The 25002-nt window shown below is 41.7% G+C and overlaps 1 protein-coding gene across 7 annotated transcripts in view; it reads left to right on the forward strand.

Annotated features, from left to right (window-relative positions):
• The window catches only part of RABGAP1 (RAB GTPase activating protein 1), a 130572-nt gene that overhangs the window by 8570 nt on the left and 97000 nt on the right, over positions 1 to 25002 (forward strand). For 5 of the 7 annotated variants that reach the window (XM_073314400.1, XM_073314399.1, XM_073314403.1 and 2 more), the window contains exons 2-6: positions 1980 to 2179; positions 10560 to 10794; positions 13111 to 13315; positions 14246 to 14420; positions 18738 to 18895. In XM_073314400.1, the coding sequence (XP_073170501.1) occupies positions 2030 to 2179; positions 10560 to 10794; positions 13111 to 13315; positions 14246 to 14420; positions 18738 to 18895 (923 nt within the window). In that variant the 5' untranslated portion in view covers positions 1980 to 2029. Of the gene's footprint in view, positions 1 to 1979; positions 2180 to 10559; positions 10795 to 13110; positions 13316 to 14245; positions 14421 to 18737; positions 18896 to 25002 lie in introns of those variants that run through there. The other 2 variants (XM_073314404.2, XM_073314406.2) reach the window with 2 other exon arrangements.

Genomic DNA, 25002 nt, shown 5'->3' on the forward strand with positions numbered 1-25002 from the left:
GACCCTTGGTAAATTGTTCCCATGATTAATTACCCTCACTGTTAAAAATTCATGCCTAAAATGATGCTGAAAATCCATCCAACATTAATTCCAAAGTAACTCCTGTGCATGGCTTATGGACTTTGTAGGGCACCAAGTCAAAAAGCAGTCCTCTCAGGTGGTGGTCTCTTCTTTGTGTACCCACTCTGTGCACTTGGAAAAATGTATCTGTGCCAAGCTGTCTCATTGCTTGGCTGCTATTTTGGCAGCCAAGTGAGGTCAGTTCCCCGCAGGACAAAGGGCACAATTCAAATGGACAAAAAATTTCAGGTTTGGTCATCCTTTGGAGTCAGTAAAGACTGGGACTCTTGTGATGAGCATGTAATCGGGACTCACTAAGGAATTAAACTGGCCCTTTGTACCATGGCATTCTATTTTTAGCCGGGGGTTCTAAGAACCTTTGATGTTGGAGGTGTGTAGTTGAACTCTACCTTTTGTTCCCTTTATCTATCTGATGAAGTGAGCTGTAGCTCACGAAAGCTTATGCTCAGATAAATTGGTTAGTCTCTATGGTGCCACAAGTACTCTTTTCTTTTTGCAAATACAGACTAACATGGCTGTTACTCTGAAATTTATCTAAAGTGTATCTCAGTGCCAGTTCTTGTGACTTTTTTTATCCTATCTGTTGGCTCTGACTTGTAGCACTGAACCAGCCGATGCTGTTCTTCCTGTTTCTTGATAGGGTGTCCAGAGCTGATTCTTATAATAGATTCATAGATATTTAGGTCAGAAGGGACCACTATGATCATCTAGTCTGACCTCCTGCACAACGCAGGCCACAGAATTTCACCCACCTACCGCTGCGAAAAACCTCTCACCTATGTCTGAGCTATTGAAGTCCTCAAATTGTGGTTTAAAGACTTCAAGGAGCAGAGAATCCTCCAGCAAGTGACCCGTGCCCCATGCTACAGAGGAAGGCGAAAAACCTCCAGGGCCTCTTCCAATCTGCCCTGGAGGAAAATTCCTTCTCGACCCCAAATATGGCGATCAGCTAAACCCTGAGCATATGGGCAAGATTCATCAGCCAGATACTACAGAAAATTCTTTCCTGGGTAACTCAGATCCCACCCCATCTAATATCCCATCACAGGCCATTGGGCCTATTTACCATGAATATTTAATTACCAAAACCATGTTATCCCATTATACCATCTCCTCCATAAACTTATCTGGTTTAATCTTAAAGCCAGATAGATCTTTTGCCCCCAAGTGTCAGTGCAGATGCATAAAATATTGCTCAGCTCAGGGGTCCATTGTGTCTCAAGTACAGCTATATCGAGTTAAGTCATATAATGTTGAGATTATTTGTAAGTGGAATTTCATCATTGGCTTGTCCTGATATTTACAAAACCCTAGCATGATATTTGTATGAACATAGGTGAAGGGAAGGCCAGGTTATGACTGGGTTTATAGTTGGAAGTATGCTGGCCCGAAAATAATGTCTTTCATCACCAGGCATAGCATAAGAGCACGTTTTACACCACAGACAGTACTGTGTCTGGGATTTAGTTACAACACTCATTTGGCAGTGTAGACAAGATCTTAACCATGTTCCTTAAAAAGATTAACTTTAGCACTGCTTGGGAGTATGATTTTAGGCCCCATCTACACTGCACAATGAAAACGTTATAACCAGGTCCTCAGATGTGAATCTATTTGTAGTATAGATGGGCCTTCACTGGGAAAAGTGATCATGAAACACTTCAAAATATAAATTTGTTTTGTGATCTGTGGAAATCAGTGCAGCACTTTCAGAGTAAAGAGTTTAACAGCAAATTGAAAAGCCTGGACCATGTGTGCACATTGATGTACTGAGAACTGTTATTTAGCTATGCAGTCAGATGTGTTGATCTTTAATAGTCATCAAGTTTCTGAAAAGAAACATTTGAGCTTCAAGCACAAACTTCTGTATAAGTATTTTTATGATTTTTGTTTTTCAGGAGTATATAAAATTTAATCTCATTCATGAGTCGAACTTCCTTTTTAAGTCATGGATGACAAGGTCTCTGTTGGAAAAATCAGTGTGTCTTCAGACTCGGTATCCACTCTTAACAGTGAAGATTTTGTCTTGGTTTCCAGGCAAGGGGATGAAACGCCATCTACAAATAATGGTAGTGATGATGAAAAAACAGGACTGAAGGTAAGAATCCATAACCTGAGTTCGTTCATTCTTCTAACCCAAACTAACCATGGAAGAGCTTAAAGAGGGACTTCTATTGTTGAAAACTTGAAAGAAGAGAGAGCTTATTCAAGAATCAGTGTCATTTGCTGATATTTCTTTTAATTACTTCTGCTTTCATTGTAGATATTTATGTTTTGAATAAGTGCTCTCTCCATCACTACTTGGTTTTTCATTTTGATGAATCCTTTACTGGAGTTGTCACCCAGTGTTTAGGATGAAACAATCATAAATTGTGATTTTCAGACAGTTAGAATTACAACTTCACTGCAGCTTTCAGGGGAGAAAGCCCTTGTTAATGCACATATGTCATCAGTTTGCCTGTTGGTTCTGCTATGTACTAAAGTTTGTCAACGTGAAAGGTTCTCTTTAAGAAATTTGGAAGTAGCCTGAAACCTTACACCCATGACGTGTAGCATGGACCTCAGAACACAGGCCCAGGAGCAAGTTATGTGAACTCTATGGGTATCGACCTCTTCTTTTCGCTTCTGGGATTGCTATCCTGGAAAGACCCTCAGGGATTTTTGCAGGTTGTTTCCCTGAGTTATGCACTTAGGCTGTCTAACATAAAGGAAACCTTTCAGTGGCTTTAAAATGTGGTGATAGAAACATGATGGGCACTCTAAACTCTCTTACACCTGTAGCTGTATTTTTATGTATTATAGTATAAAGTGGATCTTTTCCAGGGCTGATCTAAGTTAGAATGTTCTATATGGGAGTTGAAAGAAAAACTCTCATCTATGTAAGAGACCTTGAGATCTCAGGTCAGTTAGATCTGTCATGCAAAGAATGTCCAATCCAAATTTCAAAGGGAGAGAGAGATCTTGTATTCCCTCTGTGGGACTGTTTTCTTCTTTGTTGCTAGGAGGTGGCAGGCTGAACAAAGACTTCACTGCAAATTTCCTGATGCCTTTCCACAGCTTTCTTGTATCTCCAGCTGCTCTACTTGGCTTTCTTGAATTCCTTTCTGATCTCTATGTACTAGCCATTTAATGGATACATTATTATAGATGACACAACAGACAGCCTTTAGCGGAAGAACAGTTCTTTTTCCTTAAGAACTTTTTCATCTGGTGAAAAAATTGATTTATGTAGTTGTATTGCAGTTGCAAAAGATTCAGCGATAATTCCCCTTGCAAAGGAATAGTCTTCAAAATTATATCAACAAGCGAGACTTCCTTAAATGATTCACAAGGTTCTATCCAGAAATTTAGCTCCAAAGAGGAATAGTAGCCTCACTTGTCTGCTTTAGAATCCATGCCTGGGTATCTACTGAGTCTTAGAATTTCAGCACACTGCATAGAAGAATTCCTTGTCTTAAGAATAGTTATGTGAGAGAAGATGATCAGTTTCTTAAACTATTGAGGATTATCTGAATCTACAGAAGAGAGACGATTACCAGAATCCATTCCACTCTGTTAATGCCAAATAATGTTTAGAGATGTGAAATGGCTCATTCTGAAGCAAGTATTACTTCAAGGTTGAGATGTTTGGATTCCTAGTGCAGTTGTAATGATTACCCAGCTATGGGTGTTCGATGCTTTTGATTTTCAGGACACACATTTATGTTTAGTGCAGTAACATTTGGGCTTGTAATATAAAAAGAAATGAAGTGACCTACAAGGCAAATACAGCACCTCACAAAGTTTACAAATATATAATGGAGTAATAACAGGTTTCAGAGTAGCAGCCGTGTTAATCTGTATCCGCAGAAAGAACGAGGAGTACTTGTGGTACCTTAGAGACTAACAAATTTATTTGAACATAAGCTTTCGTGAGCTACAGCTCACTTCATCGTGTGCATGCAGTGGAAAATACGGTGGGGAGATTTATGTTCTCTGTGTATATGGAATCTCCCCACCGTATTTTCCACTGCATGCATCCGACGAAGTGAGCTGTAGCTCATGAAAGCTCATGCTCAAATAAATTGGTTAATCTCTAAGGTGCCACAAGTACTCCTTTTTCTTTTTGCGGAGTAATAACAGTAATCCTCTTCAACCAACCATGTTCTGACCCAGATTTGCTTTTCAGATACATTTACTTCCAAAGTGGAGTCCAAATAATGAAATCCTTCAGAATCTTTTGTGTGTTCCATATTTCTAACTCGGAAAACTGGAACTTTGGTACTACTGTGTAGCTGTCTTTTTTTTTTTTTTTTTTTTAATTCTAGGTTAAGAGTAATTGTCAAACAAAATTATGCTATTTCCTGATCTGGAACTAAACACTACAATAGTTTTGTTGGGTTTTATGAGTAAACTTCAGCATGAATTCCGGGCAAAGGCTGGGTACAATCATTGAACAAAGTGAATCACCTTGAACCTTTCCTTTTGTACTCTCTTTTGAGAGAGCATGCTGTTTCTTTATAACTGCAATCTGAATGATTAATGGAAGCATTATACATTAGTTAATGCAAGTAGGTGCCCAGTTCAAAGCCATTCCTGCAGGAATTTCTTTCGTTAACCCCCTCCTTTCTGCATAAGGAGACAACAAACCTCTATCACTGGAAATGGCTGCCTTTATGAATGGAAATCAGTTGCTTGTTGTCAGGGGACTAGAGAGAAATGAAGACTAGAAGGATAACTCCAGTGTCTTGATGGGGAACAGTCCTGTCCACTGCTTCCGTAAAATGGACTTTGCTTTCCAGGTGTCAATTCCACTGTATTAGTTGACTGTCTATCTGTGGAACTTGAAAGCTAGGTTCAGGAGGAGGCAGTTAACACTGTGTTGGGCACTTTATGTATATCTTATCTAGATGCATGGAAGCAGCACATGGAAATTGACCTTTTAAAAAAAAAAAAAAAAAAGATCCCAAGTAGGGATTGCCCAGATTTTATGTGTCAGAGGCAGAAATGGGGAGAAGACTTTTCTCAGGGATGACAAACTGTTTCAGGATGTATGACTAATCTCATTTGTTTGTATCTGCTCTAAGTCCAGCTGCCATCATGTTGCCACCAAAGGAGGCAAAAATTTGTATTGATCAAAAAAAATCTGAATGGCATTGATTTTGAGATTGTTGTTTTATCTCTGTAATTCTAGAACTGCAGTTCGCGGATCTTATTTCTCTTGCTTCTTCACCAGGCATCCTGCTGAGTTTTAAGGTTCTTTGCACGCTCTGTTTGGTGAACAGCATAAGATGCATATTGAGCCTGAGGAGCTCTTCATCTTGTGTTCCTTTGATATAGACCTCTGTCTGAGCTAATAGCTATTTTTGTTTCTTTGTAAAAAGTTGTATAAAATCCAGCAAGATACATTTGCTCCTGAAAATGTAGTCATGGCCTGTATCTTTTTGTAGCTGTTCATAACTATTAACTTTTTCTTGCTTTTTATATATGCTGACGTACATGGTTCACACAATTTAAAGGGGTGCTTTCACTGAGCGTATGCCAAAAATGCCACCTATCAGCGGTTTCTGCTGTCAACACTTCCCCCTTGTCACTTTGCTTGTGTGAGCTGGCAGTTGGCATGAATTGAATTTACAAAAATCCCATTCCTGGAGCACTCTGTAGAATGGGTGTTTTGTAATAGCACAGTACATAAGCTCTCAGGGCAGAGAAGGCTGGTGGTTTGTGTGCATGTGCACACACCTGAGGGTAGCAGGGGGTAGATAAAATATAAAAATTACCCTTGGTTTGTTTTGGGTACAGGTAATGGTAGCGCACATAAATGGGTTTTGTGGTGCTGCAACATCTTATAGTTAATGATTTGGGGATCATGCTGGGCTCCAGTTTTTGTTAAAATGAGAGAAAGCATCTGTCCTGAACAGACAGACAAACATTTACCAGATCATTAATCTCTTTGCCTTTCCCTTCTGCACCCCCACTTTTGTCAGGGTTCAGAGGTTGCCTCTTAGTGATCATTTGTGTGTTCCCAACAAACCTACAGAACTGTTACACCTTAAATGACCCCCACTGTTCCTAGAACATGGCTCACTAGTAGCACCATTGAATCACTGTCTTCCTGTCCTTGGCACCCAATTTGCATATAAGTCGGTGTTTGGTTTTTTTTATCTTGGCCCCTGAACAATATGTTTGTTGTGTTTACCACATTGGGGCTTTTGAATGCAGCTGTAAGAGTCCTGCCCTGTGTCCAGGTTTCAAGTGTACTGATGTTTCTTGTTCCATTTTTTTAATCGTAGTCTGGAATGAGGTGCACAGGTATTTACTTGGCTTTTGTTTGCCTTATCTTCTGTGACTGTTCATAGACAGCCACAAGTTACTAAGGCTTCTAAGGCCATACGTCTTGGTGAGGTGGTTTCTTTCGTTTGCTGCAGGCAAATGAGCCAGGATTAAATGCAAGAAACCTTGAAACTGTACTGAAAAGCTCCTCTCTGTGAGTGATTCCACAGCATCGGCAGCCTGGCTCTGGACGCGCTTGGGGATTTTTTTGCTGGCCTGGACTCTACAATAATACGCGTTAGATTCTTCCCGTTTTCAGTTTCATGTGCTCTATGTTGCTTTTATTGCTGATTTGTTTCACTCCTCATGTACTATCTGCTAGGGCAGTGGTTTTCAGCCTGTGGTCCGTGGACCCCTGGGGGTCCACAGGCTATGTCTAAGGCAGTGGTTACAGCCCGCAGGCCACTTGTGGCCCAATCAGCACACAGCTTCATCCCATGTGATATCCTCTGGGCCACACAGGTAGTATATATATTGTGTTATGTGGGCCACTTCTACAAATAGAGAGCTGCATATGCTGCCCACAGTGGTAAATAGGTTGAGAACCACTGATCTAAGGGGTCTGCGAAAGGTGAAAATATTAAAGTTTCAGATTCCAGAAGAGGCATTCTGTTTTTCTGATCAGTCAAAAGTATGTGACTTTACAGGTCAAAACCCGGAAGTGTTGTTACCATAGAAGACCACAGTTCAGCACCTTTTCTCACTCTGTGTCAAATGCTGTGCTGAGCACTTATAACATGTGTAGCTGAGTTCTGTTCAGTCAGTTTTCAGTCTGACTTCTATATTAGGGGTCCGCAGACCACAGGTTGAATTTCCAAGGGGGTGCGCACCTTCATTCACAATGTTAGGGGTCTGCAAATGAGAAAAGGATGAAAACCACTGTGCTATGAAAAGCTAGAGCTTTCCCCCTCTTAGATCACCGGTTTGGCTCTGGCCCAGGTCACTAACAATTGAAATTTATCATTGGAAGGGTATTCAGTGGCGTATGTAAAATGCTGTGTACGTCTCAGTTCAGTGACTAGTGAACAGGTATTCAGGTCACAAACAAGGCCACCGCAGTCGGCACTAATTAGGCACCTTTGGCAGGCTCAGCATTGAGGTCAAGGATTGAATGAGCCGTGAGGGCTAGTCAGTTCAGGCATAAGGCATAGTGGTGGCAGTTGTGTGGAAAGCTTGGCCTGCCACTGCATGTGCTTCACAAGATAGAGAACTTAGTACAGCGTTGTCAAAGTGATGCCTTTGATCAGAACTAAATTCACTTTAAATAGTATAGAGGGGGAAAGAGCAGTTGATTTTCATTTTTGTTTTTCACGTGTGATAAATGGCTAGGAAATCAAGGAACTGTTTAAACCCTAAGCATCTGGTCGCTATACAATTTGGGGTTTTCAGACATAGATGTAATATTTATTTCTGTGTTTTGTGGGGATGACAGAGGGAAGGTTTGGAAAGTCTGGGGAAGGTGTTAGACATGTTTTGAGATTTCTCCACTTTCTCCCTGGTCTCCGATGTTTAAGAAGGATGAATTCAAACTGGGACAGGTACAGAGAAGGGCTACTAGGATGATCCGAGGAATGGAAAACCTGTCTTATGAAAGGAAACTCAAGGAGCTTGGCTTGTTTAGCCTAACCAAAAGAAGGTTGTGGGGAGATATGATTGCTCTCTATAAATATGTCAGAGGGATAAATACCAGAGAGGGAGAGGAATTATTTAAGCTCAGTACCAATGTGGACACAAGAACAAATGGTTATAAACTGGCCGTCGGGAAGTTTAGACTTGAAATTAGATGAAGGTTTCTAACCATCAGAGGAGTGAAGTTCTGGAACAGCCTTCCAAGGAAAGCAGTGGGGGCAAAAGACCTATCTGGCTTCAAGATTAAACTCGTTAAGTTTATGGAGGAGATGGTATGATGGGATAAAATGATTTTGGCAATTAATTGATCTTTAACTATTCATGGTAAATAGGTCCAATGGCTTGTGATGGGATGTTAGATGGGGTGGGATCTGAGTTACTACAGAGAATTCTTTCCTGGGTATCTGGCTGGTGAATCTTGCCCACATGCTCAGGGTTCAGCTGGTCACCATATTTGGGGTCAGATAGGAATTTTCCTCCAGGGCAGATTGGAAGAGGCCCTGGGGGTTTTTCGCCTTCCTCTGTAGCATGGGGCACGGGTCACTTGCTGGAGGATTCTCTGCACCTTGACGTCTTTAAACCACAATTTGAGGACTTCAGTAGCTCAGACATAGGTGAGAGGTTTTTCGCAGGAGTGGGTGGGTGAGATTCTGTGACCTGCATTGTGCAGGAGGTCAGACTAGATGATCATAATGGTCCCTTCTGACCTTAATATCTATGAATTTAAGTGTTTGAAATTTGGAGATAGGTTGGGGATGGGGATTGATCCTTAAAGGCCTGCAGGTGGCAGCTGCTGTGTGTCAGAATTACAGCTCAACAGGAATAACTTTGAGTGATATAAGAGAACCAGTAACGAGGTGACTATCTCCTGCTGGGAATTTTACTCTAATTTTCATTAGAGGGCATGTACTGTGTAGGCTCATATGAACATCCATGTAACAAGGTATTGTTAATCCAGATTTTTTCTTACTCTCATAGTAGATTTCATTTCAAGGCTCTAATTGTAATATGCGAAGCTCCCACAGTATCCGATTTGGTGTGTTATTTTGACAGTCTTACCTGGATTGTGGGTTGACTTAATTACTATTTGACTCTGAGGACATAGGCCATTGTTTCAAAAGCTTTCAGGATGAGTTGATATTCCACTAAGATACATTTGTTATGGTGCAGATAGAATTATATGCTTCCTTATGTAAGAGGTGTTCTGGGCAGACTTCTGTGTGAACTGAGTCTGTCTTCATGCTTTACTGTCTAGTTTCCAAGCAAAAAGGAGAGGAGGAGAACAGGAATTAATTCCAGATTCTTTTTTCTGGGTAAGAGTTAGAAAAAATTCTAACAGAAAGGACTAATAAAAGGTGCTAGGGATCTGATATAACTGAACTGATGTAACTCTAACTTATGGGCAGTGTCTTACATCAGTATCTTAAAAAAGATGGGTGTGGTATGGAAATGGATGTCCGATCATAGGGAAATGGGGTACAGTGCCAACAGGAATAGGTATGGCTACCAACAAGTTAAGTGTTAGAACATTAGTAAATATCATTGGCTGCCACTCAGCAAAATGCTTTCAAGATGCTTTTTGCATCTCCTTGTCTGTTCTATGGTATTTGGTTCACTTTTATATCTAAATACCATTGTGACAGGTAGAGATACTGGTTGGTAAATTACGTAATGGGTTCCTGAAATGTGACGTTTTAGACACTTTGGAAGCACAGCTGTAGAAACCAACACTTACACCTTGTAATGCGCCTCTATTCTATTCCCTCATTCCATAGAGCTCCTCTGTATCCCTATAGATGTCCTAGCCAGCAGTGTTCCTCTTCCTTGGCTAGATTTTCAGTTTACTTTAGCCACTGCAGAGTACTAAATGATGGCTCCATCCTCTTACCACCTAAAGCTCTGATGTTGCACCATTTAAGTGGTTGCAGGGTCAGTGTCAGCAAGCAACACAACTGTGTGCATTTAATACTTCACCTAAATGGCTTCTGTTTTTGATGCCGAGGGTAGAAATCTATTTCTGACTCCCCTCTCCTGAGCCCTCTTCCTGTGTAATCTTATTATTTTATCAGTAGACAGAGGTCTTTGCCTCCTTACAAACAGCATAGTGTATCGAATATTAGGCACTTGCTGTTGCCACTGAAGGCCTCCATAGAAGCCATAATAGTACTAACTTCTGTTAATACTTTTATTTGCGTATACTTTATTGATGTCTGACTAGTTTTGGAGGACACTCACCTCACTCTCTTTTCCCATGTCTAAGTAATTCCTGCTCTCAGAGCTCTTTGTAAGGTATATTGAAGTATTAAACAAGGCTAGTTTTGTTTCTGAAGAAAAGCGCTCATATGCTAAATCTAGTGAAATCAGTTGCTGCATGTCTGGATTTCATTTAAGTTTTGTGCGTTTAGATTGTGCAGTTGTAGCTGGTGGCAAGTCTGGATTTATGCTAGTTGTTCTTTAATTCTTTATATGTGAGTTTTTCTTCAACTGAACAATCCTTTTTCCTTAACCCCTGTCCTGATTGTGTTTATGACCCTTAGATTGTAGGGAATGGGAGTGAGCAGCAGCTGCAGAGGGAACTTGAAGATGTGCTGATGGATCCACCCATGGAAGACCTGTCCAGTGACCGGGAACATGGGGAAGAAAGCCGGACTGATGGAGAAGGGGAAGATCCCATCCTTCTTGAGGCTTCAGCATCCTCTACTGTTAACCCGGTGTCGATGACAGGACTCCAGAAACCTGAGATGATCCTGCCAGTGAAACCGACACAGGGAGGTTAGGAAACACTGGGGAGTACCTACTAGCAGCCATCAGAAGTTCTGTGTTTCTCTACGTGTGATGCACAATGTATGAAGCGCTTGTCATGTCGTCTGCTCATATAGTAGGATGGTATCAATAGTATAGTCAAACTCGAAACAATGTGCTGTAATGCAGATGAACAGGGTGAATGTATTACATTGTTTGGGTCTCTTTTACCCAGAGGGATCCCAAAGTACTTCACCATCTTATGTATGTTTCCACTGAAATGCAGCTGCTTCTGGGGTAGAGGTCAGGAGACAGTTGGGGCACTGTGAGAGGAAAGGGAACTTTGTCTAAAGATGCTGGATTAAAGCTCCTATTCTTACAAAATTGGCACGGGGTCTTCAAAGGTATTGCAGAGCAGATGAGGTGAAGTTTTCAAAAATGCTTAGGTGACTTGGGTGCTTTTAAAATTTTTTAGCACAGACTTGTTTTTGCGGTCTCACCTGAAAAACCCACATGCATGGGTTGAAAAGTGTTTGATGCTCAACTTATTTGTCTATAGAGAATAAAGAGTGAAGATGCTCCATCCCATGGGCATTCATTCATAAGGTTTAGGCTTATAAAATGTGCTTGCACAAAATTTGTAAATTCAATAAATAGTTCTGATATCACTCAAAGAGCTAGCATGCGCTCTCTCTCTTTTAAGTGATCCCCAATAAAATCCTCTCCCAACTCAAGCTTCCTAATTCTTGTTTTTAGCTGCTAAATAGCATTAAAAGAATTTAAAAGTACACTTCTGATGTCACTTTTCTGTCTGAGTAACATTGTAGTTGCCAGAGGGATGTCATGTGATTTCCCATTGGGAGGGGAGGTGGCCCATGAAATCATTTAAGATATTGTTCAAACTATGGATAAAGTTTTGAAACCCCTGTCCTGAAGGAAAATGGTGGTTAGTTCACAGTGTGACCACGATGAGTGCTTTAAACATGTGCTGTCTGTTAAATTGGTCCGATTAGAATGCCTGTGACTTTTACTGCCTTGGTGAAAATGAGTACATTCGGACAGTATGCTAGAGTGTACCCCCATGGAGAGAGTCAATCTTAAGAGCTTGGATAGCCCTGTGGCTCTCTTTCTATTTCTAATCACAGGCTTTCCATATCCCTTTTAGTCTGTCCTGGCTTTTTGTAATCTCTATATGAAATTACTATAAGTTGGTGCACAACTGGTTGAAAGACCATACTTAAAAAATAGTTATCGATGGCTCGCTGTCAGACTGGGAGGGCGGATCTAGTGGGGTCCCACGAGTGTCGGTCCTGGGTCTGGTACTATTAATATTTTTGTTAATATCTTGGATAGTGAAGTGGAGAGTATGCTTATAAAATTTGCAAGTGACACCAACCTGGGAAGGGTTGCAAGCATTTCGGAGGACAGGATTAGAATTTGAAATGACCGTGACAAATTAAAAAATTGGTCTGAATTCAACAAGATGAAATTCAATAAAGAGAAGTGCCAAGTACTTAGAAAGGAAAAATCAAATGCCCAACTACAAAATGAGGGATAACAGCGAGGTGACAGCACTGCTGAAAAGTGTCGGGGGGTTATAGTGAATTGCAAATTGAATGTAAGTCAACAATGTGCTGCAGCTGCAAAAAAGGCTAATATCATTCTAGAGTGTATTAACAAGAGTGTCCTATGTAAGACACGGGAGGTAATTGTCTTGCTCTGCTCAGCGCTGGTGAGGCCTCAGCTGAAGGGTTATGTCCGATTCTTGGTACCACACTAAAGGGAGGATGTGGACAAATTGGGGAGAAGTCCAGAGGAGAGCAACAAACATGATGAAAGGTGTAGACAGCCTGACTTATGAGGAAAGGTTTAAAAGAAATGGGCATGTTTAGTCTTGAGAAGAGTGGGGGACGGACGGACCTGACAACCGTAGTCAAATATGTTAAGGGCTGTTCTAAAGAGGATGGTGATCAATTGTTATCCATGGCTGCTGAAGGTAAGACAAGAAGTAATGGGATTAATCTGAACCAAGGGAGATTTAGGTTGGGTATTAGGAAAAACTTGCTAATTAAGCTCTGGAGTAGGCTTTCAAAAAAGGTTGTAGAATCCCCATCATTGGAAGTTTTAAAGACAGGTGTTTGTCCAGCCTGTTAGGCATAGTGGCTCTGCTAGAGCTCAGGGGGTTGCACTTGATGACTTCTCGAGGTTTCTTCCCTGTGTTTCTTTGATTCTGTGAATGTCGTTGTATGGTTTCAGATCCCTGGTTGTTGGGAGGCCTGCCTTGAAGCTTACTAACGCATACCATCTGGCTTGCCTCTTCATTTGTCACTTTGTGCCTTGTTGCAGATTGTGAGGATTCGAGCCCTTTTACACCAGTGGCAGATGAGGACAGTGTGGTGTTCAGCAAGCTTACCTACTTGGGCTGTGCCTCAGTGAACGCCCCCAGGAGCGAAGTGGAGGCCCTGAGAATGATGTCTATCTTACGAAGCCAGTGCGAGATTTCTTTAGATGTGACCCTGTCAGTGCCTAATGTGTCTGAAGGAACCGTGAGGTATGAAGCTCGTTCAGGAACACTCTGGAGTCTGTTGCAGTCAGTCTGATCAGTTCCATCTGTCAAAGGAGAGCAAGCTACCAATCGCAATTAGGAGGAGATATGAGCAATGTGGGATTTCTTTTAAATGTGGCAGAAGGGGGTCTGGAGGGATTTTAAAGAAGAGATGGTCAAGTGGCCTTACAGATCAGTTTGCAACGAACTTCTCATGCACAAGGGGCAGCACAGAATCTTCTTTAATATCTGAATTGTCTTGGAAATGGTGGCTGGGGCAGTTACTTACTGGTTCCTTGGAAATAGAAACTGAGTTCTAATCCCAGGGGAGGCAGAGCCAGGACTGTAAAACTGTTGATGTGCAAAGTCTCAGGCAGGGAACAGGCTGTAGTCCTCCTCCCCAAAGAATGCCACAGAAGGGCAGGCAAGGGCTATTGTGAGAATGGGAGAATTGTGTGACCTGAAATATGCGTGAACTGCTGTAGGTTAGGTCAGCTTTCTGAATGGGAAGGTCTGAGCTTTATAGGGAAATTATAGACATAAGTGTCTTGCACTTCAGGTACCTGCACTTTTGAGAAAATAGTCAAACAAATAACTTACATTCAAATCCAGCACTGCTTTTCTTTCCTGTCCTGTCACCTCAGAATGAAGTGGTTCAGGCAAGATGGAAATACCTGACCCATTTAATAGGATTCCATTTTAATGTTGACTGACTGTACTCTGTTGCGGGAGAGGGGCATTTACACAGGGGTTGGGGATGGGTCAGAATTTCACATATAATTAATGTCTTGAGATAAATGACAATCGGGGATAGGGTCTGTGTAGCGTGCTTTTTCTAAATATCAGTGGAATCTGTCAATCTCACAAATAAATGGTTGGCCAAAGTAATCCTTGTAAAGCCCAAAACTTTACTTTACTTTTTTTTTTTTTAAACAGGCTCTTAGATCCTCAAACACACACAGAAATAGCAAATTATCCGATCTATAAAATTCTCTTCTGTGTGCGAGGGCATGATGGGACCCCCGAGAGTGACTGCTTTGCTTTCACTGAAAGCCACTACAATGCAGAACTGTTCAGGATTCATGTCTTCCGATGTGAAATCCAAGAAGCTGTAAGTTGAATCCTTTCTTGACCTTACCGGCATTAAGAGCATATCCCAGTAACACTTCTTAAATCTCTTTTGGACCAGCTACGCTCTCAGTACTCATAACTCTCGCTAACATCAGTGAGATTGAACATCTGATTTAAGAATTTTGTCCTAACAGCAACAAATGAAACTTATTCTTCAATTTAAATTTGTGTTTGTTGCTTTTAAGTCTTATTAAAGTGTCTGATGTTATAGGGGTCACGTAGGGGTTATAGTGAATTACAAACTGAATGAGTCAACAATGTCAATCCTAAGGTGCCACCAGACTCCTTGTTAACAATGTCATGGAGTTGCAAAAAAGGTTAATGTCATTATGGAGTGTGTTAACAGACGTGTTGTATGTAAGATATTGGAGGTAATTGTTCTGCTCTAGTCAGCACTAGTGAGGCCTCAGCTGGAATACAGAGTGCAGTTCTGGGCACCACACTTCAGAAAAGATGTGAATAAATTGGAGAGTCCAGAGGAGAGCGATAAAAGTGATTGAAAGTTTAGGAATCCTGACCTCTGTGGAAAGATGAAAAAAACTGGGCATATTTAGTCTTGAGAAAAGAAGACTGAGGGGCACCTCATAAGTCTTCACATATGAAGAAGACGGTGATCATTACTTCTCCATGTTCACTGAAAGTAGGACAAGAAGTAATGGGCTTACTCTGCAGCAAAGGACCACCTTAATCTGTGGGGTTCCCAGAACCGTAAATAACTCTGTTACGTCCTCTCAGCCTCAAGAGAGAGCTGCTGCTACGCTGTGAGACAGCTCACTGACACGTCAGCTTGTTTGCTTTATAAGCAAACTCTTCAGGGCTCTGCCAGCCCAAATCTTGCCTAGCAGGTAGCAGTCAGTGACCTCCAGCTCCCAAATCTATTTGCTATGCACAGCTCTGTGACTGAATGCTCAGTTTGCTTGTGCCTCCCTTAAAGAGACAGTACCCAGCAGCTTATTACCTCAGCTGGGGTTAGCAAACACTCTATTTTAATTAAAGGACTGAATTGGTTTATAGTAAAACAAGTTGATTAAACAAAAAGACAGAGGTATAAGTGGTACTATGTATAAGGAATAAAGATAGAAAAGGTTATTAGCAAACAAAAATAAAAATATGCTTTTAAGACTAAAACCTGATTTAACAAACGAGTCTCTCTTTTTGAAGAAGTGTTTCTGACCAAGATGTTTTTTCCAGCACGGCTGATCAGACTCTCTGGCCAGGACCCTTCACAGAGCTCAGAGTGCTGGGTATCTGTTTTCTCAGATGAAGGATAACGTAGGGATTCTCTCCCTGCTCTTTACGATCCAGTAAACCTTTGAAAGACATTCTTCTGAGTTTCAGAGTAGCAGCTGTCTTAGACTGTATTCGCAAAAAGAAAAGGAGTACTTGTGGCACCTTAGAGACTAACAAATTTATTTGTTCTTCTGAGTGAAGAGTATCCCATGATAAAGTTAGTTTTTTCCCTGCGAGGTATAGATGCCATGCTGTCTGGTGTAGACTCTGTCTCCATGCTGGTTTCTCCCCGCTAGTGATTTTTACAATGCAAATGATCTTTTCCTGCAACCTCTGATACCTGTAAAAATGAATAGCCTATTGAATTTGGCCACACCTGGTTTGAGGTATTGGCCTCTTTCCTATGTCTGGAGAAAACTTGTTTATCAACTCTCCTTGACATGCCTGGTTTAAACACATTTTAGTCACATGTTTCCAGCACACCTCTGAAGTCCTTTCTGGATTTACTGTACATATATCATGCCAGAATATTAATGATCAGTGAATTATTAGTATTCCAATGATATATTTATATTCCATCTTTAAGTAAATATCATAACAAACGTATGGCAAATAGCATTGGTGTGCTGTTCGGGTCACAGGGAGATTTAGGTTAGATGTTAGGAAAGTTTTCTAACAATAAGGGTAGCTAAGCTCTGGAACAGGCTTCTAAAGGGGAAATCCCAGTCACCAGAAATTTTTAAAAACAGGTTGGACAAACACCCGTCAGAGGTCATCTAGGTTTACATGGTCCTGCCTCAGTGCAGAGGGCTGGACTTGATGACTTCTCAAGGTCCCTTCCAAGGACCTACATTTCTATGATTCCGTGTTTTCCATAATTCTACAGCCATGTAATTCACCCTGGCTGAATAATTGTGCTCCAAAATCTAAACTTTCATTTAAAGTTTTTTCAGCATTTATGATTACAAAGAAAACCTCAACATCTGAATTAAGTGCAGTCTGAGGCAGTGACACCTGACAGCAGACAGCCTGAAACCATATCTCTGAAGAGTGTGAATTGCCCAGTAGGGTGTTACCTCTGAAAGCAAAAGAGAATAGTTTCAATGTCAGAATTAGCTGCTTCACTGCTGATCATTTTAGCAGAAATATCTTGTGTATGTTCCACAAACCCACATGTGTGTCTCACCTTCCCAGCTGCTAACCTTTATCTGCCCCTTGACAGCTGCTAGGCTGTAGGTATCATTATACAAAAAACAAGGAGTACTTGGGGCACCTTAGAGACTAGCAAATTTATTTGGGCATAAGCTTTTGTGGGCTAAAACTCACTTTAGCGGATGCATGCAGTGGAAAATACAGCAAGACAATATATATACACAGAGAACATGAAAAAATGGGTGTTGCCATACCAACTGTAACAAGACTAATCAATTAAGGTGGGCTATTATCAGCAGGAGAAAAAAAACTTGTAGAGATAATCAGGATGGCTCATTTCAAACAGTTGACAAGAAGGTGTGAGTAACAGTAGGGGAAAATATTAGCATGGGGAAATAGTTTTTATAAAAATTTACACCATATAAAAATCTGAAAATGTGGAGATAATGCAAAACAACCTGCATTTAATATAAAAAGAAATAACAAGGGCTAATGCATAGGTTTCATTGAATTAAAAATAAAATTTAATAATATTAAAATTAATACTGTATCTGAAGCTACCCTAGAACTTCCACCAGGGAGATGCAGACTTTAGGTGAAACTTGCTGCAGCATACAGAGCACTGTGGTTATAGCTGAAAAAAGGAACCTCATATATACGGTTTTGCAGATTTGTCAAGCTCCTGGTGGATCTTCTGAAACTTGCCTTTTCCTTTTAACCCTGAAGACCCAACATGGCTGTGGGAGAGTGAGACACGGCCTACTCTGGACTTGAACAGTAGCAAACACACTAATCAAATTTCAATTGCAGAATCTCTGTTGAAGTGCAGGCCAGAAAGAACACACAGAGAATTTGTGGAGCTGGCAGTTAGACCTTGTTTACACACCCAGTTGCATCAGTTTAACTAAAGGTGTGATATTGCACTTTCTTAATTAAACTGGTGCTACATTGTGTGTGTATTTTTGCATCCATTTGAACCTGGCTTACATCAGGTTAGTGTAACAGGGGCAGGCTAAATTGATGTAAACCAGGTTTAAACTGGTGCAAGAAGGTATGCATGCAGTGTTATACCAGCATAACTAAGACAGTGCAAGATCATACCTTTTGTTAAACTGATGCAAGAGTATATGCTTACAAAGGACCACCAGTTTGACTAAATTAGTGCAACATCATCACACCCTTAAGATATGTCTACACTGGAAACTTCAAAGCGCTGCTGTGGGAATGCTCCCATGCTAGCGCTTTAAAGCGCTCAGACTTGCTGTGCTCAGGGGGGTGATTTTTCACCCCCCTGAGCCAGCAAGTTAGAGTGCTATAAAATGTATGTATAGCCAAGCCCTTAGTTACATCTGTGCAACTTCTGTATGTATGTGGATCCTTAGGAAAAAATAATCTTGCCATACAAAATGAGCAAATTTGATACAGAATCATTGAGGTGATAAACATCTAGCTAGCCCCACAATGCTATTTTTAGAAACCTTTCAGAGCCTTTAAATAGATAAATTACTACTTATGCATTAGAAAATCAGAGTATGATTATTTCCATAAATTGTGAAACAATCACTCAAGGCACTGTGGAATATTATGAAGAAATGGTCTCTTCATAACTCAGAAGTTGGTAAATGCATAGAAATTGCAACTATATAAGGTGACAGCATGCACGTTTACTATTTTATCTTAGGTTTCAGAGTAACAGCCGTGTTAGTCTGTATTCACAAAAAGAAAAGGAGTACTTGTGGCACCTTAAGGTGCCACAAGTACTCCTTTTCTTTTATTTTATCTTAGTATCTTAAGTAGAACCAGAATATATCTGCAATTTCTTGCACAATATTTTTTCTTCCAACTGGTTAATGAAAACACAGGTAGCAATCCTCCTTGAATCTTTTCTAATCTCTCTGGTTCTGTATGAATGCAGGTGAGTCGAATACTGTACAGTTTTGCCACTGCCTTCCGTCGTTCTGCCAAACAGACTCCGCTCTCAGCCACTGAAGCCCCACAGACTCCAGACAGCGATATTTTCACATTCTCTGTATCCCTGGAAATCAAGGAAGATGATGGGAAAGGTTATTTCAGGTATTGCTTCCTGATTTCTACTTATCCATCAGCTGGGTCTAGTGTTGGAGGGTGGCTGGAGGGGAACAAAAGTGGTGAAGGCTTACCCCTAAATTCTCCTTTTGAATAGTTCATGCTGTAGAGTAAACCAGGCTCGGGTGTGAGCATTTTTGCTAAATAAAGCAGTGATTTATTTCTGGATTTTCTTCCTTTGCTTTGGACCCTCCTGTTAGACTCTTCTTTTTGTTGTTGTAATTTTCATTGCATTGAGTCTGAGGCCATCTGCCGGGTGTTTTCTGTATTTTTATATACCTCTCTTGTCTTTAAAACGCTGTGTACAAAGCAGCTAATTGCATTTAGCAGCATCATGGTTGAGACTAAACATGTCACACTTAAATTCTAGTGTCAAATATTACTGGTCAGATTTTCAGAGGTGCTAAGCACCAAAGATCCTGCTAGAGTCGGTGGGAGCAGCAGATATTAAACACCTTTTGAAAATCTGGCAGTACACTTAGCATAAAGCTCCCCTCAAAAAAGATGGAGAGGACATGACACATCAGCTGCTGCCAGTGTGCTTTACTAAAGTTTTAAACCCACTCTGGCCACCTGACATAAAACCTTGGGTCTGGGTAAATCAGAAAAGTAGCTGGACTTAAAATTTCGCAAGATTAATCAGAGAGGGCTTGTGGCAAACAAGGGCTTTCATGCTTAGAATTCATCAGAGACCAGAGGTGAGGATGGCAGTATTTAGAAGGCTTATTCTCTGATACTCGGATATACCATCTGCTTGGTTGCAGGTTTTCAGTATTTTTATTAGTGCACCAACACATTTATCTACTAACCCAGAAAACAGAACAGAATTTTCAAAAGCATGCAACTGAACTGAAAAGATGAAAATTACTCTCCATGTGATGCTGAGATTATCCTGACAAAGTTTCCTGTCAGAAAGATAACCTAACTATTCACCACATAGTACAGTGTTATTACTGCTTCATCAGCCAGCAGCCTGATGACCAAGACCACAAGGCCCTGCCCAAACTACTATACCAACATGGCACAAAAATGTGTTCCTTGCCCCCTTTCCCATCTGGTGACATATGCCCCTTTCACTACTTCATCTCTGAAGAGCTAGCACTGCAGCACCACAGGGTGTCAAATCAACCACCCAACAGTGAATATGTTTCTATACAGATTCTTATTCAATAGGACTTCGGATTTTAATGTGAAAATATTCTTAAATTGAGTAACTTTTCAAAAGCCAGGGATAATTTTGTATGTTAAAAGGAGCTAGTATGTTCCTGTAGATCTGAACCTTTAGAAGTGTATTTGGAAGCTCGTTTCCTGCTTCTAACGCTTGTCATTAATTTTGCTCTTGCTCTGAGCATGGTAAATGAAATTAAACTGTGCTTACACTTCAGAATCTTTCCAGCAGAAATCTCTCTCCTGGGAAGCATTGTGCCAAGTACAATGTGAGAGATGCTTTCGCTGCAAGACTGGAGCTTTTTGGTAAAGATGCAGTGACTACGAAGTTGTGTAGTCTAAGCAGGAATTTCGAGATCGCACTCCATCCCTCCCCATGCCTTGTATACCAATAGCTGTAATTGCTGCCTTCATAAGGGTACATCTACACTGAACAAAAAATCTGTGTCACGGCCACAGTTGGCCCAGGTCAGCTGACTTGGGCTCATGGGGCTAGGGCTGTGAGGCTAAAAATTGCTCTGTAGATGCTGGGCTGGAGCCCGGGCTCTGGGACCCTCCCCACTCGCATGGTCTCAAAGCTTGGGCTCCAGCATGAGCCCAAAAGCCTACACAAGAGAGGGGTAAAGTTCCTGCACTCTTGTTCGCTTCTCAGAGACTTCCTCAGGATTGGTCCCAGCATTTGTTACGGGGGAGCAGGAGGGAAGGAGGCTGAATTCAAATTCATTATCAAAGGGCTCAAATGTTAACAACTCATCCCTGTCATGTGATCCGTTTAACTGAAATTCAAATCTCTGCTTGTGATTTATGCTGCTAAATTTCGCTACCAGCTACAAATATTTAATTGTAACCTTGTAAATGGAGCTTGCATCTATTCTTAAATGCTTGTTCTCTGTGTTCTGGTTCTCAAAGACAGCTAATTTTGTTCTGTCTTCTAATCCAAGTGCTACTGGATTTTGTGTGTGTTCCTATGTCCACAGACAATGTAGCAGTTCTAGAGTGCCACTGTGTATGAAACTGGATAATCTTGATTCCTCAAAGGCCCTTTTCAGTTTCTGGTTAGTCCATACACAGTGCCCTCAAGTGTTTTATGTAACCATTTGTAGTATTTTATAATTGTTGAGTTGCCTTTATCTCAGAGTAGCAGGACTGCCATATGCTCTTGGAGTTGTAGAGCAGTTTGGCTGCATGCCGTAGGCACAGAGATGTTTCTCTTCTTGGATTTATGTCCAGTGGAAGTGTTGTTTAAAAACAAATACCCTTTCCTCCTCCTTTTATTATGGCATCTTCTGGAAACGTCCAAAGCACTGCTCAAATATAACAAACTGATATACAGATTCAGGGCCTGAACCCCTCTCAGGGTCAGGCCCTATGCAAGGATCTTTTCAGCTACAGAAATGCAGCTTCCCTTGGAGTGAAATACAGCAGCTATTTTAGCACCACATAGCAACCTTATTTTAGGAAAAGGAAGTAAAAGAGAAAATCTTACCCAACTCAGATGTTTGGGAGTGATATGGAGGGAGCAGAATGTAATTAGCCTAGTGAGGGCACTTTGATTAATAATAAGAAAAGGAGTACTTGTGGCACCTTAGAGACTAACCAATTTTATTTGAGCATAAGCTTTCGTGAGCTACAGCTCACTTCATCAGATGCATACTGTGGAAACTGCAGAAGACATTATATACACAGAGACCATGAAACAATACCTCCTCCCACCCCACTCTCCTGCTGGTAATAGCTAATCCAAACTGACCACTCTCCTTACAATGTGTATGATAATCAAGGTGGGCCATTTCCAGCATAAATCCAAGTTTAACCAGAACGTCTGGGGGAGGGAGGAAAAAACAAGGGGAAATAGGCTACCTTGCATAATGACTTAGCCACTCCCAGTCTCTATTTAAGCCTAAATTAATAGTATCCAATTTGCAAATGAATTCCCAGTTTCAGCAGTTTCTCGCTGGAGTCTGGATTTGAAGTTTTTTTGTTTTAAGATAGCGACCTTCATGTCTGTAATTGCGTGACCAGAGAGATTGAAGTGTTCTCCGACTGGTTTATGAATGTTGTTATTCTTGACATCTGATTTGTGTCCATTTATTCTTTTACGTAGAGACTGTCCAGTTTGACCAATGTACATGGCAGAGGGGCATTGCTGGCACATGATGGCATATATCACATTGGTGGATGTGCAGGTGAACGAGCCTCTGATAGTGTGGCTGATGTTATTAGGCCCTGTGATGGTGTCCCCTGAATAGATATGTGGGCACAGTTGGCAACGGGCTTTGTTGCAAGGATAGGTTCCTGGGTTAGTGGTTCTGTTGTGTGGTATGTGGTTGTTGGTGAGTATTTGCTTCAGGTTGGGGGGCTGTCTGTAGGCAAGGGCTGGCCTGTCTCCCAAGATTTGTGAGAGTGTTGAGTCATCCTTCAGGATAGGTTGTAGATCCTTAATAATGCGTTGGAGGGGTTTTAGTTGGGGGCTGAAGGTGACGGCTAGTGTCGTTCTGTTATTTTCTTTGTTAGGCCTGTCCTGTAGTAGGTGACTTCTGGGAACTCTTCTGGCTCTATCAATCTGTTTCTTCACTTCCGCAGGTGGGTATTGTAGTTGTAAGAATGCTTGATAGAGATCTTGTAGGTGTTTGTCTCTGTCTGAGGGGTTGGAGCAAATGCGGTTGTATCGCAGAGCTTGGCTGTAGACGATGGATCGTGTGGCGTGGTCAGGGTGAAAGCTGGAGGCATGTAGGTAGGAATAGCGGTCAGTAGGTTTCCGGTATAGGGTGGTGTTTATGTGACCATTGTTTATTAGCACTGTAGTGTCCAGGAAGTGGATCTCTTGTGTGGACTGGACCAGGCTGAGGTTGATGGTGGGATGGAAATTGTTGAAATCACGGTGGAATTCCTCAAGGGCTTCTTTTTCATGGGTCCAGATGATGAAGATGCCATCAATATAGCGCAAGTAGAGTAGGGGCGTTAGGGGACGAGAGCTGAGGAAGCGTTGTTCTAAGTCAGCCATAAAAATGTTGGCATACTGTGGGGCCATGCGGGTACCCATAGCAGTGCCGCTGATCTGAAGGTATACCTTGTCCCCGAACGTAAAACAGTTATGGATAAGGACAAAGTCACAAAGTTCAGCCACCAGGTTAGCCGTGACATTATCGGGGATAGCGTTCTTGACGGCTTGTAGTCCATCTTTGTGTGGAATGTTGGTGTAGAGGGCTTCTACATCCATAGTGGCCAGGATGGTGTTATAAGGAAGATCACCAATGGATTGTAGTTTCCTCAGGAAGTCAGTGGTGTCTCGAAGGTAGCTCGGAGCGCTGGTAGCGTAGGGCCTGAGGAGGGAGTCTACATAGCCAGACAATCCTGCTGTCAGGGTGCCAATGCCTGAGATGATGGGGTGCCCAGGATTTCCAGGTTTATGGATCTTGGGTAGTAGATAGAATATCCCAGATCGGGATTCCAGGGGTGTGTCTGTGCGGAATTGATCTTGTGCTTTTTCGGAAGTTTCTTGAGCAAATGCTGTAGTTGCTTTTGGTAACTCTCAGTGGGATCATAGGGTAATGGCTTGTAGAAAGTGGTGTTGGAGAGCTGCCGAGCAGCCTCTTGTTCATATTCCGACCTATTCATGATGACAACAGCACCTCCTTTGTCAGCCTTTTTGATTATGATGTCAGAGTTGTTTCTGAGGCTGTGGATGGCATTGGAAACTACAATCCATCGGTGATCTTCCTGATAACACCATCCTGGCCACTATGGATGTAGAAGCCCTCTACACCAACATTCCACACAAAGATGGACTACAAGCTGTCAAGAACACTATCCCCGATAATGTCATGGCTAACTTGGTGACTTTGTCCCTACCCATAACTATTTTACATTTGGGGACAATGTAGGAGACACCTACAAGATCTCTATCAAGCATTTTTACAACTACAATACCCACCTGCGGAAGTGAAGAAACAGATTGATAGAGCCAGAAGAGTTCCCAGAAGTCACCTACTACAGGACAGGCCTAACAAAGAAAATAACAGAACGACACTAGCCGTCACCTTCAGCCCCCAACTAAAACCCCTCCAACGCATTATTAAGGATCTACAACCTATCCTGAAGGATGACTCAACACTCTCACAAATCTTGGGAGACAGGCCAGCCCTTGCCTACAGACAGCCCCCCAACCTGAAGCAAATACTCACCAACAACCACATACCACACAACAGAACCACTAACCCAGGAACCTATCCTTGCAACAAAGCCCGTTGCCAACTGTGCCCACATATCTATTCAGGGGACACCATCACAGGGCCTAATAACATCAGCCACACTATCAGAGGCTCGTTCACCTGCACATCCACCAATGTGATCTATGCCATCATGTGCCAGCAATGCCCCTCTGCCATTTACATTGGTCAAACTGGACAGTCTCTACGTAAAAGAATAAATGGACACAAATCAGATGTCAAGAATAACAACATTCATAAACCAGTCGGAGAACACTTCAATCTCTCTGGTCACGCAATTACAGACATGAAGGTCGCTATCTTAAAACAAAAAAACTTCAAATCCAGACTCCAGCGAGAAACTGCTGAAACTGGGAATTCATTTGCAAATTGGATACTATTAATTTAGGCTTAAATAGAGACTGGGAGTGGCTAAGTCATTATGCAAGGTAGCCTATTTCCCCTTGTTTTTTCCTCCCCCCCCAGACGTTCTGGTTAAACTTGGATTTATGCTGGAAATGGCCCACCTTGATTATCATACACATTGTAAGGAGAGTGGTCAGTTTGGATGAGCTATTACCAGCAGGAGAGTGAGTCTATGTGTGTGTGGGGGCGGGGGGGTGTGTGTGTGTGTGTGTGAGAACCTGGATTTGTGCTGGAAATGGCCCACCTTGATTATCATGCACATTGTAGGGAGAGTGGTCACTTTGGATGAACTAT

The sequence above is a fragment of the Lepidochelys kempii genome, chromosome 16, assembly GCF_965140285.1.
Source record: "Lepidochelys kempii isolate rLepKem1 chromosome 16, rLepKem1.hap1, whole genome shotgun sequence".
Classification (NCBI taxonomy): Eukaryota; Metazoa; Chordata; order Testudines; family Cheloniidae; genus Lepidochelys; species Lepidochelys kempii.